Genomic DNA, 20130 nt, shown 5'->3' on the forward strand with positions numbered 1-20130 from the left:
CGACAAGGAGTCGATGCAAAACACAACTTTATTTAAAACACAGCCCACGCCCCGTTGTCATGGGAACAGTCGGCTGACTGGACCGACGGGTTGCCAAGGGAACAGTCGGCTGACTGGACCGACGGGTTGCCAAGGGAACAGTCGGCTGACTGGACCGACGGGTTGCCATGGGAACAGTCGGCTGACTGGACCGATGGGTTGCCATGGGAACAGTCGGCTGATTGACAGCCTAACCCCTCTTGCCCACTGCATCCGTCCGTTGCTGACGGAGCCGACGGATCCAACGGAACGGATGGACCCACAATGCAGTCAATGGGATCCGTCAACAGACGGGTGCAGTGGGCAAGAGGGGTAACGGTCTGTCTTTCCATCAGCCTGTCTGACAGTCGGCCTGTCTGAGATTGTATACACGGTGTGTGACCTCTGACCCTTAGGGTCTCCAGCCTCGAGTCGATACGTCAAAAATAGATCCAGATTCTGTCTTCCTTTTGTCCTTTTTTCCAAACTATTGAAATAAATAGATCATGGCGGTAGAGATTCCATGCTCTGCTATGTACATCATATTCACTGAGGACCTAAGAGAACACCACACACAGCAGGGGCTCCAACGCAAAACGAAACACAAAACACACAAGAAATCAACACTGAGAAAAAGATCAACCACTGCATGATGTCAGTAGAGGGACACTACTGTAGATTATCATAGACTACTGTAGACTCTACTGTAGACTGTACTGTACTGTACTGTAGACTGTCGTAGACTGTTCTGTATACTGTACTGAAGACTGTACTGAAGACTGTTTTGTAGACTGTACTGTAGACTGTCATAGACTCTACTCTACACTGTCATTGACTACTGTAGAATCTACTGTAGACTGCACTATAGACTGTCATATACTGTACTGTACACTGTCATAGACTACTGTAGAATCTACTTTAGACTGTAATAATACTTGAGATGGTGGTTACAAGAAGGAGGAGGCGGTTGTCGTGGTTACAGGAAGTTGGGATGCTTGGGGGAGAAGGAGGAGGTGGTTGTCGTGGTTACATGAAGTTGGGATGCTGGGAGGAGGAGGAGGAGGAGGAGGTGGTTGTCTTGGTTACAGGAAGTTGGGATGCTGGGTGGAGGAGGAGGTGGTTGTCGTGGAGACGGAGGGGTGGTCCTCTGGGAGGGGCGGGCTGTAGAAGGAGTCCTCCTGGAGCTGCAGCAGGGAGGGCAGGTCGGCCACGCCCCCCAAGCAGCCCATTGGCTCAGGCATCAAGATGGGCGTGGTGCTGTACTGCACCAGCTGCTTCCCTGGACCAATGAGAGATGACCTTCATGTCACATGACAATCAAGAGTAGAGAGGATAAACAGGTAGAGAGAGACACACAGAGAGAGAGAGAGAGAGAGAGAGAGAGAGAGAGAGGTTACCTTCAGAGGCCGAGTGTCCGTCTGTCTCTCTTGGAGTCTCAGGGGACAGCAGCTGGAAGAGAGCCTCAGTTAGGACACGCCTTCTAGGGACGTGTGTGTGTGTGTGTGTGTGTGTGTGTGTGTGTGTGTGTGTGTGTGTGTGTGTGTGTGTGTGTGTGTGTGTGTACTCACAGTGTCCAGACTGTCGAGGTCAAAATCTGCACAGGCCGATCCAGGGGAGCTGAAGAACTACACACAATACACACAATACACACAATACACACAGTCACACACAATATACAGTTACCAACATTACACAGTCACACACAGGTACACACAGTTACCCACAATGTGTGTGTGTGTGTGTGTGTGTGTGTGTGTGTGTGTGTGTGTGTGTGTGTGTGTGTGTGTGTGTGTGTCACATCATTATAAATCGCTTTGGTAAAAAGCATCTGCTGTATGCCCTCAATGTAGGAGAGTGAAGGATAGAGGAGGAGTCTAGGATAGAGGAGGAGTCAAGGATAGAGTAGGAGTCTAGGTAAGAGGAGGAGGAGTCAAGGTTTGAGGAGGAGTCAAGGATAGAGGAGGAGTCTAGGTAAGAGGAGGAGGAGTCAAGGTTTGAGGAGGAAGAGTCACCTCCAAAAGGGGGAGGAGTCTAGGAGTATAGGTTAGAGGAGGATTCACCTCAACCAGGGCCAGGGGTCTAGGTTATAGGAGGAGGAGCTACCCCAAACAGGGGGGAGGAGTCTAGGTTAGAGGAGGAGGAGTCACCCCAAACAGGGGGGAGGAGTCTAGGTTAGAGGAGGAGGAGTCACCTCAAAGGGGGTGTGGTCTAGGTTAGAGGAGGAGCAGTCACCCCAAACAGGGGGGAGGAGTCTAGGTTAGAGGAGGAGGAGTCACCCCAAACAGGGGGAGGGGTCTAGGTTAGAGGAGGAGGAGGAGTCACCCCAAACAGGGGGGAGGAGTCTAGGTTAGAGGAGGAGGAGTCACCTCAAACAGGGGGAGGGGTCTAGGTTAGAGGAGGAGCAGTCACCCCAAACAGGGGGGAGGAGTCTAGGTTAGAGGAGGAGGAGTCACCCCAAACAGGGGGAGGGGTCTAGGTTAGAGGAGGAGGAGGAGTCACCCCAAACAGGGGGGAGGAGTCTAGGTTAGAGGAGGAGGAGTCACCTCAAACAGGGGGAGGGGTCTAGGTTAGAGGAGGAGGAGTCACCTCAAACAGGGGGAGGGGTCTAGGTTAGAGGAGGAGTCACCCCAAACAGGGGGGAGGAGTCTAGGTTAGAGGAGGAGGAGTCACCTCAAACAGGGGGAGGGGTCTAGGTAAGAGGAGGAGTCACCTCAAACAGGGGGAGGGGTCTAAATTAGAGGAGGAGTCACCTCAAACAGGGGGAGGGGTCTAGGTTAGAGGAGGAGGAGTCACCTCAAACAGGGGGGAGGAGTCTATGTTGATGTTCTGGCCGTTGAGGAGGTGATGAAGATTCTCCAGACTGCTGTCAATGTCCTCCAGGTGCTCAGAGAGCTCTGACCTGCAATACAGAGCACTAGAACATGGTTAATACTAATAACTATTAACTAATAACTAACTAATAGATACTACAATACTATACATACTGCATTACTTCCTCTGACCTGATATATTAATATACATTACAATACTGATATATATTCATACATACTACAATACTATCAAATATTTATAAATACTACAATATGACTTCTGACCTGCTATACAGACCACTACACATGGTAAATATATACATTTACTACTGTACAGTACATATTTGTTATTACTACTAGTTAATACTACTAGTACAGTGCTCATTGTTTAATATTAATAATTTATAGGACTAGTACAGAACTTATTGATTGATAGTACTAGTACATTACTTATTGGTTAAGACTAGTAATAAATAGTACTAGAACGGCACTTATTGGTTATACCTGTCTAGACAGGCCACACTCAGACACCTCTCCTCTGGGGGGGAAGGTCTGGGGGCGTGGTCAGGAAGTCTGGGGGCGTGGTCAGGATGACTGGGGGCGTGGTCAGGAAGCCCTGATTGTGTGTTGGCGTCTACAGCTGTGGAGGAGGAGCCTAATTCCATACTGGGACTGGCTGTAAAACAAAAGATATACAGATTAACAGATTTAGAGAGAGATTAAGAAATGCATTAACATATTAAAAGACAGATTACATTATGTATTCACAGATTAAGAGTTGGATTAATAGATGTATTAACTAATCAAACATATGTATTAACAGATTAACAGATGTATTATCAGATTAAGAGTTGGATTAAGAGATGTATTAACAGATTAAGAGTTCGATTAACAGGAGGATTAACAGATTAAGAGATGAAATAACCGATCAAAAGATGGATTAACGGATAAGGAAACCGATTTACAGATTAAGACGTAACAGATTCATTATAGTCTTGCAACAGACTATGGGAGGGAGAATTTGATATAATGAGAAATATTTATGAAATAAGAAATATGCCCCAGCTTTAAGATGCCCATTAAAAACAAACACCCTTACGGAGGAAGTGATAGACTAACAGAACACCAGATTGATCTAACGAATGAGGAGGAGGTAAACACAACTCTACCCGATAGCCGATTGGCTGCTGAGGGGTTGGCCCCTTCGTGGTCCATTAGGATGGAGTTAAAGAAGGTGGTGGGTGAAAGGGGCGTGTCCTTCAGATCTGGGCTGGACGGCTCCTCCTTCACTAGGATGACTGGGCTGTCGCTACGGCAACAGAACATCGTCTTCTCTTAGGATACGTGGTATACGTGTTCTCATTGCTTCACCTGGCATTAAGAGGTTCATCCCTAGTGATCACAGCTGCACTGAGAGGAGTATCACTAGTGATCACAGCTGCACTGAGAGGAGTATCACTAGTGATCACAGCTGCACTGAGAGGAGTATCACTAGTGATCACAGCTGCACTGAGAGGAGTATCACTAGTGATCACAGCTGCACTGAGAGGTGTATCACTAGTGATCACAGCTGGACTGAGAGGTGTATCACTGGTGATCACGGCTGCACTGAGAGGTCATCCCTAGTGATCACGTTTGCACATCACTAGTGCTGATGACCTCACTCTCGAGGCCATGTTATTAAATAGACAGGTAGTCATCATGCTGATGTATTGATACTCACGGTGCATCTATCCAATCACTGCTGAGCTCCGTGGAGGTGGGCGTGACCAACTCTGTGATGTCAGAGATGATGGGGCCGGAAGTCACCGAGCCGGCCGGAGCCTACACACACACACACACACACACACACACACACACACACACACACACACACACACACACACACACACACACACACACACACACACACACACACACACACACACACACACACACACACACACACTAATAGTGTTGAAATGTCTGCAACGGATGGACAGACAGACAGAGATAGACAGACAGAGAGACAGAGAGACAGAGAGACAGACAGACAGACAGACAGAGATAGACAGACAGAGAGACAGAGAGACAGAGAGACAGACAGACAGACAGACAGACAGACAGACAGACAGACAGACAGACAGACAGACAGAGAGACAGAGAGACAGACAGTCAGACAGACTTACCGATATAGCGGGCGTGGCTTGCAGGGGTTCTAAGGAGTACTGACGACTATATTTGGGTATGGAGTGGGTGGAGCTTGAGTCACTCAGCATCAGAGGACTGTTGAGAGAAAAGATGACATCACACGAGAACCTCATGACATCACACGAGAAACTCATGACATCACACGAGAACCTCATGACATCACAGGAGAACCTCTATACCTCTATATCTAGTATTATAGTATCATTATATATTTCATATTATAGCAGTATTTTATATGTATATTGTAGTATAATATCTTAAGTAAGTCCTTACAGTTTCCTCTTCATTCCAATAACTCTGTTCGGCTGGACGAGAGACACTAGAAACTGGATCAGCTGGAGAGAGAGAGACACCCAGTTAACACACAGAGACAGGGAGGGAGAGAGAGTACTGTGTAGAGTGATAGTACTCTGTAGTGCTGTGTATAGTACAATAACTCTGTAGTACTAGTACTGTGTAGTACTATGGCGCATTTCCCCCAGAGGGTACGGGTCGGTTCAGTCTGCAAAGGTGCGGCACGGGTCGCGTTTCCATCGCCAAAAGTGGGCGTGGCCCGGACTGAGCCGTACTCGTCTCGCTGTACTCCTCCGTTGGGGGTACTGAGACGCCTGAAAGGGTGCCGGCTAGTTCGAGCTACACACGCCGTCCGTTGATTGGTCGACAGGATCGCACTTCCGTGCGATAGGGGAACAATAACAAACAAGCGCAGTACTCGCGATGTATCTCTGGACAACAGCGAAAGCTTTGTTTATTGAAGAAAATTTTGCGCAAAAGTTTGCCGTCTTTCTTGGACGTCCTACATTGTTGATCTTTGTTCATTGCGTTCTTCTCCTTCCTTGGGTTTATTAGCAGGCTACACTGTGTGGGGCTGCCATGAGTTCACGATGCTTACATAGCTGCTGCGGCTATCGCCATCCGGCCTAAACCCCGCCCAACCATAAGGGTAACGTCGGCGGTGGCAACGTGAGCCGTCACTGAGCTGGGCGATACCGCACCCTGGCTACTGGGCTGAGGCGCGCTGGGTCCGAAGCGCACCCGCCGGGGGGAAAGGGGAATAGTACTGTGTATTTCTAGTACTGTAGAGTACTAGTACTGTAGAGTACTACTGTGTGTAGTACTAGTACTGTGTAGAGGACGGTACCTTGTTGACGACCTTCTGCTGCTGGGCGTGTTTCTGTCTCAGAGTGGCGACCTCTCTCCACAACGCCTCGTTCTCACTGCACACACACACACACGCACACGCACACGCACACACACACACACACACACACACACATTATAAACTCGTTATACACACAAACATTATATACACACACACAAACGTAACACATTATGTACACACACTAAAACAATTATATGCACACACACACACACCCATTGCAACACCTTATACACACCAACAATATACATGATACACACACACACATTATACAAACACACACACACACATTATACACACACAAACAATTTAAACACACACACATTCATTGGCCACCAGTGTAATACAACAAACTTTTAAACTTAGAAGACAGACAGACAGACAGACAGACAGACAGACAGACAGACAGACAGACAGACAGACAGACAGACAGACAGACATACTGCTTCATGGTGGTGATCTTGGAGTCGATGTTCTCCTGCTTTCCCTTCATCAGCTGCATGTCGTTGAGGATCTTGGAGACCTCCTCCGGGTACACCTTCCCCTCCTCCTGCTTCCCAGAGGACACCTGTGGACACACCCTTATACGGTCAACTGGGGACACGCCCTTATACGGTCAACTGGAGCAACCGCCCTTATACGGTCAACTGGAGCAGACGCCCTTATACGGTCAACTGGAGCACCGTTTACATTTAGACTAATGGTGCGTTTGAGTATTCTCTGCGAACCAACTCGTATCTCGGATCTGACGCCACGCCCACACTTCGAGCGTTTTATTATTTCGCTCGGTCGTTGGAGGAAAACATGGACGCCACCCGGAAAGCTGTTGTCGCGGTAGCATTGGCAGAGTACCGGCACTCCAAAATAGGTAGGCTATAGGCCAGTCATACTCAAGTAGCGGCCCGCGGGCCTTTTGTGGCCCGCGGGGTGTCTATTAATGGCCCTCGAGCTGTTTTGAAAAGTTTTTTTAATTATAAAAATAAAAAATAAAAAAAAAATCGTGCTGGGCGCTCTTATTTTGAAACCGCGCGCCGCGATCTCAATACGAGGCTGGGGGTTGTAACGATAAACAGATAGCACTCCAGCCCACAGACCGCTCCAGCCCTCCCAATCTCGAGGCAGACAGTCCATCTCAGCAGCAGTCAAGGCCGATTTAGGGTCGTTTTAGACGCAGAGACGTAAGCACGTAATTTACACAAGGGACTTGTTTTAGACAAGTTTTGATTTACGGTTCCTTTAAGGTTCCTTAAGGATTGCGCGTGTTGCAAGGGGATTCTCCGCCAGAACAGTAGGGGGAGCAACGAACGAATCTGTGGGCGTGGAAGTGGAAATCGCTGGCTTGTTTATATTTATAATTATCATAATTCGTTCTTGTGTTTTCTTCTTCTCCTTCTTCAAAATTCTTCATTTGCTTCTGTCACGGCCTTTTAAAAATGGCGCTATTATGCTGTAAAACCGGAAATGTGAGACTCCTGGAAGGATGTGGTTAGCTGGCCAATCACAGTCTTTGCGAGCTACGTAGGGCCGTAGTGTTTTAGTCGCATAGTCAGGAATTTTGGCCGACGCACTTAGGCACGTAAGGGGGGATATTTTACCGCGCAACGGGGGGTTATGTATCTTACGTGCTTACGCGTTACGTCTAAAACAGAGCATATATCGGCCTCAGTCACACGTATACCAACCGGCCCCTTGAGTCACTGAAAAAAATTTTTGTGGCCCCTCATCATTTCTACTTGAGTACCCCTGCTATAGGCCATAGGCAGAGATACGGACGCAGTAAGGTATTGCAGTAATACGAGTGATTGAAGTTGCCATTTAAACCACCAAAGTGGTCCAAGCACAATGAAAACAGTTCATACGTCAAGTCACAGTGGGCGCAGCCATCTTGAATTTTGCTCGGTCACCACTGAGTTCAACCGAGGTAGCGAGTCTGCCGTCCGAGGAAAAGGGGCGTGTTCGCGCGTGTCGCTAGGCAACGTCCTCGGACCTCCAAGACGGATGGATGATAAAACGCATTAGACCCGTTCATTCACACACGACGGCGGGGTCGGCAATCAGCAAGGAGGAGCCGGGGGTCAAACCCGCAACCTTCTGGCTACCAGCCAACCCGCTCTACCTCCTGAGCTACTGCCGCCCACCCACATGCCCTTATATGGTCACCTGGCGCACGCCCTTATATGGAGCACCTGTCCTTATATAGGATGGGGGGTGAAAGAGGTGGAGGAGGGACTGGGTGGAGGAGGGACTGGGTGGAGGAGGACTTACAGGCGGGACCTTGCGCTTGATGTGGTCGAGCAGCTGCTGCTGTCCTCGGCTGAAGAAGGGATGCTGGAACTCGGTGTCCTCCTTCTCTGGCTTCAGCAGCCCGCCATGCTCCATGTGCACCACCTTCCTGAACCCGTCTGATCACATGACACACATGTTAGGATCACATGACGCATGGGAGGATCACATGAGGCACGCGAGGGTCAAGTTACGCATGCTAGGATCACATGACACATGTGAGGATCCCATGACACACATGTTAAGATCACATGACACACGTGTAAGGATAACATGACACTTGGTAGGATGACATGACAAAAATGCTAAGATCACGCGACACAAATGTTAGGATGACATGACACAATGTGGGATCACATGACAATTTTAGGATCACATGACACATAATGTTAAGATCACATGACGAGCATGTTATGTGTCAACCCTCAACTGTTATATCATTATATGACAGCATATTGTTGTCATTTGCACAGTATTTCTGCACTCACAATTTTTCCACTAGGACAATTTACAACCTATTATCACCTGTTACCTTCTTTCTTTCTCTCTTTCTTTATTATTATGGTGCTGCTGCTTACTTTTATTTTACTTTTTTGTACTTACTTACTTTGTCATCATGTTGTATCGCTGCTGCTAGGTTGCGGAACCAAGCCTAAGAATTAACTCTTGTTCACGACAAGATGTAATCAAATAAACTCTGAATCTGAATATGAACATAAGGATCCACACCCATATAGACACGCACTGAGGAGACCAACACACATGTTAGGATCACATGATATGCTGACACACACTTATGAGATCAACAACACACAGACACACAATACTCACACATGTTGAGCTGGCGGATGAAGCTGGCCATGTTGTTGTGTTTGAAGAACTTTGGCAGAACGTCCTTCGAGAAGCGGGCGTGTTCCAACACATGGAAGCTGCTCCCGCTCTGACACACACACACACACACACACACACACACACACACACACACACACACACACACACACACACACACACACACACACACACACACATTATAAACATTATAATTAGTCTGATAATAAACTAGATTAGAAGCCTTGTAATTAGTAATGTTGTAGTCATGTTGTAGTCATGTTATAGTCATATTGTAATCATATTTTAGTCATGTTTTAGAAATGATTTAGCCATGTTTTAGTCATATTGTAGTAATGTTGTGGTCATGGTATAGTAACATTATAGTCATGTTATATTATCATTAGTCATGTTGTATTCCTTTTATAGTAACATCGTAGTAATTTTGTAGTAATGTTATATATACATTATAGTCATGTTGTAGTCATGTTATAACATGTTATAGTCATGTAGTCATGTTGTAGCCATGGTATAGTCATGTTATAGTTATGTTGTAGTGACGCTATAGTGATGTTATAGTGATGTTGTAGTCATGTTATGGTGAAGTTATAGAGACGTAATAGTGATGTTGGACATGTTATAGTGATGTTATAGTGACGTTATAGTTACGTTATGGTACTGTTATAGTCACGTTATAGTCATGTGATAGTCCTGTTATACTAACTGGGCTCCAGCAGATCAGGTCGTCGGTGTCGGGGTCTTCCACCAGCATCCAGAGTTTGGTGAGGAAGGCAGGGACGTTGGGGTTAGGGTTAGAGACTCCTGGTGGTCCTCCTCCTCCTCCTGGTCCTCCGTGGAGATCCATCATCACAGATCCACTAAACTAAGCTTAAAAACCCCGACTCTACGGAGAGTTAGGCGGCTTAAGTTTGAACTACGAAAATAAACTCGTTAACGTGACGATCAAAGCAACTGAAACCCCCAAACTAAACGGAGATGATTGTCTTCTCTCAGTAGACGTTATGGATAGGAGAGGAAGCGACCAATAAAGACCAAACTAAAGCTTTAGGAGACGAAACGAGAGCGAAAGAACAAACTATGAAGTGCGTAGTGGAGCGTCGCGCCTCGATGACGTCGACGTCTCAAAAAATATATATTTATTAATCTAAATCCAAATATTTTTTAAAAACACAACAATGAATCTTGGGAAACCTAGTCTCGTATTATAATAAGTGCATTTATTTTATTTTTAATATTACGTTGGACAACACATGCACTTCCGGATAACCCGGAAGTGTATCGTCTGAACTGTGACCCTGTCCCACGTTGTCCGCGGTGTGGCTGTCGGCGGAGTGTTGTGAGTGTTGTGAGTGTGACCCGTTACTGAGACACACAACATGCCGACAACAAGCGACCAGGACGCTAAAGTAGAGCCGCGGGCCGCCATGAGCAAGACCCCGGAGAAGAGGAGCAAGACATCGGAGAAGAGGAGCAAGACCCCGGAGAAGAGGAGAGCCGAGGAGGAGGAGGATGAGGAGGAGGAACTGGTGAGGAACCATTACCAGTCTGCCACTAGCTACATTACCAGTCTGCCTATACCTCCGTTGCTAGTCTGCCAATATCTCCATTACCAGTCAGCCCATAGCTCCATTAGCAGTCTCCCCATAGCTCCATTACCAGTCTCCGGTCCCCTAATCAAAGCATGCCAGGCCCAAATGGGCCTGGCATGCTTTGATTTTTGATTTAAACATAGTGGTTACCAGATAAGACCTCTAATGTGACTGTGAACAGTGGGTTAACCAGTGTGTTTACCAGTGTGTTACAAGTATGTCTCTAGCTCCCAGTGTGTTAACCAGTATGTGTGTGTCTCTAGCTCCCAGTATAACCAGTATGTGTGTGTCTCCAACTCTCGGTCTGTTAACCAGTATGTCTCCAGCTCCCAGTATAACCAGTGTGTCTCCAGCTCCCAGTATAACCAGTATGTGTGTGTCCCCAGCTCCCAGTGGATGTCGAGGGTTCCTCGCTGGCTCTCGAGGGCTCCTCAGACAGCGAGGAGAGTTTGTTCTCCGGCCTTGAGGAATCCGGCAGCGACAGTGAGGAAGACGATGAGGATGAGGAAGAGGAAGGTGTTCCTGGGAGCGCAGTGGACCCCGACGGTGGGAACTCTCAGGTGAGGAGGAGCGAGAATACCACGGTATCGTACGAGAGGTTACGATTGAGGTCAACTGTGTGTACAGGTTAGTGTGTGTGTGTGTGTGTGTGTGTGTGTGTTTGTATACGGGTTAGTGTGTGTATGTGTGTGTACGGGTTAGTGTGTGTGTGTGTACGGTTAAGTGTTTGTGTATAGGTTTGCGTGTGTGTGTATAAGGGTTACTGTGTGTACGGGTAATTGTGTGTGTGGGTACGGGTAATTGGGTGTGTGCATTGGTTAGTACTAGTACAAGTACTTACAAGTACATTTGGGTATCTGCTGATACGAGTTCTTAATAAAACCATGAGATAAAAAATAAATAATAATAACACAGGGCAGCCTGATCTGATGCACCCTGTCACAATAAAGCCGAAGAACTGCATGAAGGCTCAGGTCATCGAGGAAACACATGGGTTGAATGTGAACTAGGGATCGATATGGATTTTTTAGGGCCAATACCAATTCTTTTTCATCAGCCTTAGCCAATGTTCGATGCGGCGATGCCCATTTTCTTGAGCAGATATTTGGAGCCGATACTGATTTTGCTGCCTCGATTTTCATCATAAAAATGACACAATGATGATAACATTTTTAAAAAAGGAAAATTTATTGAACCGTCCGTAAAATATATATAAAAAATCATCGATACACGTAAAAAAACGCAAATATATAGAACACTGATGTGAACCCTGCCTGAGCCCAGAGCATGATAACTGCTGGTAATTATACTGATGCTCCTGTGTTCAGGAAACGGTAGAGGAAGGAGAAGAGAGGGGGATGACAGAGAAGGAGAGAGCCCTCCTCAAGGACAAAACGGACGAATACGACCACGACTCATCGGACGAAGAGGTACGATCGCACCCATTGTAAAGGTGATGTAGATCACATCCACTGTAAAGGTGATGAATCACATCCACACTGTAAAGGTGATGAATCACATCCACAATGTAAAGGTGATGGATCACATCCACACTGTAAAGGTGATGTAGATCACACCCACACTGTAAAGGTGATGAATCACACCCACACTGTAAAGGTGATGGATCACACCCACACTGTAAAGGTGATGAATCACACCCACACTGTAAAGGTGATGGATCACACCCACACTGTAAAGGTGATGAATCACATCCACAATGTAAAGGTGATGGATCACACCCACACTGTAAAGGTGATGTAGATCACATCCACTGTAAAGGTGATGAATCACATCCACACTGTAAAGGTGATGGATCACATCCACACTGTTAAGGTGATTAATCAAATCCACAATGTAAAGGTGATGGATCACACCCACAATGTAAATTTGATGTAGATCACATCCACACTGTAAAGGTGATGGATCACATCCACACTGTAAAGGTGATATAGATCACATCCACATTGTTAAGGTGATGTAGATCACATCCACTGTAAAGAGGATGTGTCGTTATTGATGATGGTGTTGGGTCATTGATGATATTCTGTGTTCTGTGACTGCAGGACATCAGGAACACGGTCGGGAACATCCCCATGGAATGGTACAAGGACTTCCCTCACATTGGCTATGACCTGGACGGGAAGAAGATCCTCAAGCCAATCAGGAACAAGGATGAACTCGATGACTTCCTGGACAAGATGGAGAACCCTGATTACTGGTGAGAGCTCCTCTGTTTATGCATACTTATTATTCATAACACACACACACACACACACACACACACACACACACACACACACACACACACACACACACACACACACACACACACACACACACACACTCTAATACCTGCTTCCTGTGTGTAGGCGGACCGTCCCGGACAAGCAGACAGGAAGTGAGATCGTCCTCACAGACGACCAGGTGGACCTCGTCCACCGCCTGCAGAGAGGACAGTTTGGAGATGTCAACTTTAACCAGTACCAGGTGAGAGAGACACTAACCAGTACCAGGTGAGAGAGAGACTAACCAGTACCAGGTGAGAGAGAGACTAGCCAGTACCAGGTGAGAGAGCGACACTAACCAGGACCAGGTGAGAGAGAGACTAGCCAGTACCAGGAGAGAGAGAGAGAGAGAGAGAGAGAGAGAGAGAGAGAGAGAGAGAGAGAGAGAGAGAGAGAGAGAGAGAGAGAGAGAGAGAGAGAGAGAGAGAGAGAGAGAGAGAGAGAGAGAGAGAGAGAGAGAGAGAGAGAGAGAGAGAGAGAGAGACTAGCCAGGACCAGGTGAGAGAGAGACACTAACCTGGGGAGAGAGAGACACTAACCTGGGGAGAGAGAGACACTAACCTGGGGGGAGAGAGAGAGAGAGAGAGAGAGAGAGAGAGAGAGAGAGAGACACTAACCTGGGGAGAGAGAGAGAGAGACACTAGCCATGACCAGGTGAGAGAGAGAGACTAACCAGTACAGAGAGAGACACTAACCAGGAGAGAGAGAGAGGGGGACCCACACTAACGGGTGTCTGCTGTGTTCCAGCCCACGGTGGAGTTCTTCAGCGGGGAGGTGATGATCCACCCGGTGACCAACCGACCCGAGGACAAGCGCAGCTTCATCCCCTCGCTGATCGAGAAGGCCAAGGTAGGAGGGGGGGCCAGACCCTCCGGGGGGGCGGGGCCAGACCCTCTGACCCTGGAGGGGTCAGGTGGGCTTGGGGTGTGTGTGTGTGTGTCTAACTGCTGTGTGTGTGTGTGTCTAACTCGGCGTTGTGTATGTGTGTAACACGGATGTGTGTGTGTGTGTGTGTGCGTGCTTCTGTCTAACTCGACCGTGTCTGTGTGTGTAACTGGACCGTGTGTGTGTGTGTAACTCAGCGGTGTGTGTGTAACTGGACCGTGTGTGTGTGTAACTCGACTGTGTGTGTGTGTGTGTGTAACTCGGCGGTGTGTGTGTAACTGGAACGTGTGTGTGTGTATCTCGGCAGTGTGTGTGTGTGTAACTGGACCGTGTGTGTGTGTGTAACTCGGCGGTGTGTGTGTGTAACTCGGCGGTGTGTGTGTGTGTAACTGGACCGTGTGTGTGTGTGTGTATCTCGGCGGTGTGTGTGTAACTGCACCGTGTGTGTGTGTGTAACTCGGCGGTGTGTGTGTAACTGGAACGTGTGTGTGTAACTCGGCGGTGTGTGTGTATCTCGGCGGTGTGTGTGTAACTGCACCGTGTGTGTGTGTGTATCTCGGCGGTGTGTGTGTAACTGCACTGTGTGTGTGTGTGTGTAACTCGGCGGTGTGTGTGTGTGTGTAACTCGGCGGTGTGTGTGTGTGTAACTGGACCGTGTGTGTGTGTGTGTATCTCGGCGGTGTGTGTGTAACTGCACCGTGTGTGTGTGTGTAACTCGGCGGTGTGTGTGTCAGGTGTCCAAGCTGGTCCACGCCATCAAGATGGGCTGGATCCGCCCCCGGCGCTCCAAGGAGGAGCGGGCCGAGGAGGCGGGGCGCTACTACGACCTGTGGGCCAGCGAGGACCCCAACGCCATCCTGGGACGCCACAAGATGCACGTCCCGGCGCCCAAGCTGAGGCTGCCGGGCCACGAGGAGTCGTACAACCCCCCCCCGGAGTACCTGCTGAGCGAGGAGGAGGTAGGACACACACGGGACAGACACACACACACACAGACAGACACACACACACACACACACAGACAGACAGACACACACAGGACCACACCGAGACCGCACACACACAGACACAGACACACAGATACAGACACATACACACAGACAGACACACGCACACAGACAGACAGACACACACAGGACCACACCGAGACCGCACACACACACACGCACACACACGCACGACCACACCGAGACCGCACACACACAGACAGGATCGTACCTGACCACACACACGCACAGACAGACACACACAGGACCACACCGAGACCGCACACACACACACAGACAGACACATGGCCGTACCTAGACCACACACACACAAAGACAGACACGCTCAAGACCACACCGAGACCACACAGACACACACACACACACACACACACGACTACACCGAGACCGCACACACACACAGACAGGATCGTACCTGACCACGCACACACACAGACAGACACACACAGGACCACACTGAGGCCGCAAACACACACAGACACACACACGACCGCCAAAAACCACACACACACATGACCACGCACACACACACACGACAACATACACGACCATTCACACACACACGACCGCGCACCCACATGGACACCCACTTGACCACACACACAAGACAACGCACACAAACTTGACCACACACTGGACCATGCAGAGCTCCACACACTCACGCCTCTGTGTTTGTGTGTGTGTGTGTGTGTGTCTGTCAGCGTCTGGCCTGGGAGCAGCTGGACCCCGAGGACAGGAAGACGACGTACCTGCCCAGGAAGTTCTCCTGTCTGCGCGCCGTGCCCTCGTACTCGCGCTTCATCCACGAGCGCTTCGAGAGGTGCCTGGACCTCTACCTGTGTCCCCGGCAGAGGAAGATGAGGGTAACGCACGCACTCACACACTCTCTCACACACTCACACCTCCGTTGATGAGGCGGGGGCCGGTCGCTCTGAGCTTCAGGCCGTGGGGGAGAGCGACCCCGGGGCTCAAAGTAACCGTGACTAACCGGTTTAGTCCATCTCCAAGTTAACCCTCTCTCTCTCTCCCTCGCTCTCGCTCTCGCTCTCGCTCTCTCTCTCGCTCTCGCTCTCGCTCTCTCTCGCTCTCTCTCTCGCTCTCGCTCTCTCTCGCTCTCGCTCTCGCTCTCTCTCGCTCTCGCTCTCGCTCTCTCTCTCGCTCTCTCTCGCTCTCTCTCTCTCTCTCTCGCTCTCGCTCTCTCTCGCTCTCGCTCTCGCTCTCGCTCTCGCTCTCGCTCGCTCGCTCGCTCGCTCGCTCGCTCGCTCTCTCTCTCTCGCTCTCGCTCTCGCTCTCTCTCGCTCTCTCTCGCTCTCTCTCTCTCAGGTCAACGTGAATCCAGAGGATTTGATTCCAAAGCTTCCAAAACCCAAAGACCTGCAGCCCTTCCCTACGACCCAGTCACTGGTACGCACACATACACACACGTAATACATATACCCATGACATATATTTGTATGTCATATATTTGTGTGTTTATGTTTTCCAGGTATACCGCGGTCACACGGGCTTGATTCGCTCCATCAGTGTTTCTCCAACTGGCCAGTGGCTTCTCTCAGGTAATAATACATTTTATTTGTAGAGCACATTTTATTTGTAGAGATAGTGCGGTAGTGAGGTACTGATGCGTTCATGTCCTGTGGGTATTTGCAGGTAGTGGTGTGTTCATGTCCTGTGGGTATTTGCAGGTAGTGGTGTATTCATGTCCTGTGGGTATTTGCAGGCAGTGATGTGTTCATTTCCTGTGGGTATTTGCAGGTAGTGGTGTGTTCATGTCCTGTGGGTATTTGCAGGTAGTGGTGTGTTCATGTCCTGTGGGTATTTGCAGGCAGTGATGACGGCACGGTGCGGTTCTGGGAGGTGGTTTCTTCCCGCTGCTTGAAGACGGTCCAGGTGGGCGGAGCCGTGAGGAGCGTCGCCTGGAACCCCAACCCAGCGGTCTGTCTGGTGGCCGTCGCTGTGTAAGAGACCCCCACCTTAACTAGACAAACCCCTGCCTTAACTAGACTAACCCCCACCTTAACTAGACAATCCCCCGCCTTAACTAGACTAACCCCCGCCTTAACTAGACTAACCCCCGCCTTAACTTGACTAACCCTGAGACTAACTAGACTAACCCTTAGCTTAACTAGACTAACCCTTAGCTCAATTAGACTAACCCTTAGCCAAACTAGACCAACCCTTAGACTAACTAGCCTAACCCTTAGCCTAACTAGACTAACCCTTAGCCTTTCTAGACTAACCCTTAGCCTAACTAGACTAACCCTAACCCTAACTAGATCGACCCCACTCACTAGGGTAGACTGTCCATAACTTGTGGACATGTTGTAGAGAAGCCTGGAGTCCAGAGCCTCACTAACCTGTCTGTCTGTCTGTCTACCTCCCTCCCTCTAGTGGTTGTGACGTGTTACTGCTGTGTCCCTCCCTGGGCGACCGGCTGCTGATTGGCTCCACCGAGCAGCTCCTCTCTTCCTATCAGCCGCCAGAAGAGAAGGGGGAGGAGCTTGTCGTCTGGACGACCGCTGAAGGGGAGGAGCATAGCCAGGGCGTACGCCTGAGACTCACACATCCCAAGGTACGCACGCACACATGGAGATTAGGGGTGGGTTGGTTAGGGTGGGTTCACTAGTAGTGTGGGTGTGTTGACTAGTAGGGTGGGTTTCTGTTGACTAGTAGTGTTACCTAGCAGTGTGTGTTGACTACCAGTGTTAACTAGTAGTGTGTGTTGAACCAGGCAGTGCAGCATATGGTGGCACTCTAAGGCCCCTAGTAGTGCTGACTAGTAGTGTGTTAACAAGTAGTGTTAACTAGCAGTGTGTTGACTAGTAGTGTTAACTAGGAGTGTTAACTAGCACTGTGTGTTGACTAGTTGTGTTAACTACGAGTGTTAACTAGCAGTGTTTGTTGACTAGTAGTGTGTTGACTATTAGTGTGTTAACTAGTCGTGTTAACTAGCACAGACAGACAGACAGACAGACAGACACAGACAGACACACACAGACAGACAGACACACACAGGACCACACCGTGTTGACTAGTCGTGTTAACTAGCAGTGTGTGTTGACTAGTCGTGTTAACCAGCAGTGTGTGTGTGTTAACCAGGCGGTGCAGCAGGTGGTGTGGCACTCTAAGGGCGACTACCTGTCCTCCGTGATGCCCCAGCCCTCCAGCCACCTGCAGGTGCTGGTGCACCAGGTGAGCCGGAGGCGGAGCCAGAACCCGTTCCGCCGCAGCAAGGGCCTGGTGCAGTGCGTATCCTTCCACCCGCTGAGGCCCTACTTCTTCGTGGCCACGCAGCGCTCCGTCCGCGTCTACAACCTCATCAAGCAGGAGATGACCAAGAAGCTGCAGGCCAACTCCAAGTGGATCTCCAGCATGGCCGTGCACCCCGCAGGTAACCAATCACAGCTCGGCCTGACCCTCAGAGCCAATCACAGCTCAGCCTGAACCAGTCCCCTCTCAGTCCTCCCAGTCCCCCCTCAGTCCTCCCAGTCCCCTCTCAGTCCTCCCAGTCCCCCCTCAGTCCTCCCAGTCCCCCCTCAGTCCTCCCAGTCCCCTCCCAGTCTCTTCCCAGTCCCTTCTCAGTCCCCTCCCACTCCTCCCAGTCCTCCCACTCCTCCCAGTCAGACCATTCTCCTCCCAGTCCAACCAGTGCTCCCAGTCTGACCAGTGCCTGTGTTCCAGGGGACAATGTGATCTGTGGGAGCTACGACTGCCGCCTGGCCTGGTTCGACCTCGACCTCTCAACCAAACCCTACAAGATGCTCCGGTAAGACCCGCCTCCGGTCCTCATGTTGTGCTGGAGGAGGTTGTGTGGTCGCCGTGGTAACTAACTGCTGTGACGCGTTGCCTAGGCACCATAAGAAGGCGGTGAGGGGCGTGGCCTATCACCCCAGCTACCCGCTGTTCGCCTCCGCCTCTGACGACGGCTCTGTCATCGTCTGTCACGGGACCGTGTACAAGTAAGACACGCACACACACACCTACACACACACACACACACCTACACACACACACACACACACACACACACACCTACACACACACACCTACAGACGCACACAAACACACACACGCACACACCTACAGACGCACATTAACACACACACACGCACACACCTACAGACGCACACAAACACACACACACACACCTATAGATGCACACACACTCACACACACTGGTACACACACCTACAGACACACATGCACACACGTACAGACAGACGTACACCAACACGTACACCCACACACACACACCTACAGAAACACACACACACACCCCCCCTCTCTCTCTCTGTAGTAAAGCCCTGTGTGTCTCTCTCTCGCCCAGCGACCTGCTCCAGAACCCGCTCATCGTCCCCGTGAAGGTGCTCCGGGGTCACACTGTGACCAACGACCTCGGAGTTCTGGACGTGACCTTTCACCCCAGCCAACCCTGGCTCTTCTCCTGCGGCGCAGACGCAACCATCAGGCTCTTCACCTAGTCGCCCCCGGCAACCACATCAGCCTCGTCCCCATCCCCCGGTCGCCCCCCGGCAACCGTCAGCCTCATCCCCGGAAACCATCGGGCTGTTCACCTAGTCGCCCCCCGGCAACCAAGCGTGTCATCTGTCTTCTGTCGGCTGTTCTGTTTTTAATAAAGCTCAGTTTTTCTCAGTGCGCGTGCTGGTTTGTGTTGAACACGGTCAGTTCTACGTCAGGACAATATCTACGTCACCATATTAAATATGAATCATAAAGCCTGCTGGGCCTTCCAGCACCCACCCATACCTCCCATACCACCTCCACCCCTCAGTCATACCACCCCCACCCATACCCCCTCCACCCCTCAGTCATACCTCCACCCCCCCATGTGAAGGACCAGGAACAGCTCCATGTAACAACACCTCCTCAGAGCTCCGTCACTATCGCAGCGATCCGCTGACTCAAGACTTTGTTCAGGACTATGTGGCCCCCAGTCTGACGTCCCTCAGGAAGAGAAGAGACTCACCTCAGTGTTCTACAGAATGTCCTCTAAACTCACCTCAGTGTTCAAAAGAGAACTGTTCTCCAGAATGT

General features: G+C 49.8%; 2 protein-coding genes across 3 annotated transcripts; one reads left to right on the forward strand and one right to left on the reverse strand.

The window, feature by feature from the left end:
* Nucleotides 1-10: 10 nt before the first annotated feature.
* LOC115535420 (heat shock factor protein 1) lies at nucleotides 11-10483 on the reverse strand. Of its 2 annotated transcripts, none has more exons than XM_030346608.1 (14): nucleotides 10013-10483; nucleotides 9292-9400; nucleotides 8443-8579; nucleotides 6621-6745; nucleotides 6160-6235; nucleotides 5292-5353; nucleotides 4997-5093; nucleotides 4552-4652; nucleotides 3998-4137; nucleotides 3333-3504; nucleotides 2812-2917; nucleotides 1587-1643; nucleotides 1416-1467; nucleotides 11-1297 (listed from the first exon to the last, which is right to left on the reverse strand). In XM_030346608.1, the coding sequence occupies exons 1-14, from the start codon at nucleotides 10154-10156 to the stop codon at nucleotides 1101-1103; spliced, it is 1575 nt and encodes a 524-aa protein (XP_030202468.1). In that variant the 5' UTR covers nucleotides 10157-10483; the 3' UTR covers nucleotides 11-1100. The 2 variants fall into 2 exon arrangements, with proteins under 2 accessions (XP_030202468.1, XP_030202467.1); XM_030346607.1 differs by having other exon boundaries at nucleotides 2812-2932; nucleotides 10013-10480.
* A 94-nt stretch (nucleotides 10484-10577) lies between these two features.
* bop1 (BOP1 ribosomal biogenesis factor) lies at nucleotides 10578-19731 on the forward strand. The gene is made up of 16 exons (XM_030346582.1): nucleotides 10578-10835; nucleotides 11285-11458; nucleotides 12227-12328; nucleotides 12962-13116; nucleotides 13268-13385; nucleotides 13931-14032; nucleotides 14803-15027; nucleotides 15777-15938; nucleotides 16399-16479; nucleotides 16562-16631; nucleotides 16901-17033; nucleotides 17467-17647; nucleotides 18175-18466; nucleotides 18757-18841; nucleotides 18927-19034; nucleotides 19403-19731. Exons 1-16 carry the CDS (start codon nucleotides 10686-10688, stop codon nucleotides 19554-19556), a joined length of 2292 nt encoding a protein of 763 aa, XP_030202442.1. The 5' UTR covers nucleotides 10578-10685; the 3' UTR covers nucleotides 19557-19731.
* The last annotated feature ends 399 nt before the right edge of the window (nucleotides 19732-20130 follow it).

This window comes from Gadus morhua, chromosome 22 (genome assembly GCF_902167405.1).
Source record: "Gadus morhua chromosome 22, gadMor3.0, whole genome shotgun sequence".
NCBI lineage: Eukaryota > Metazoa > Chordata > Actinopteri > Gadiformes > Gadidae > Gadus > Gadus morhua.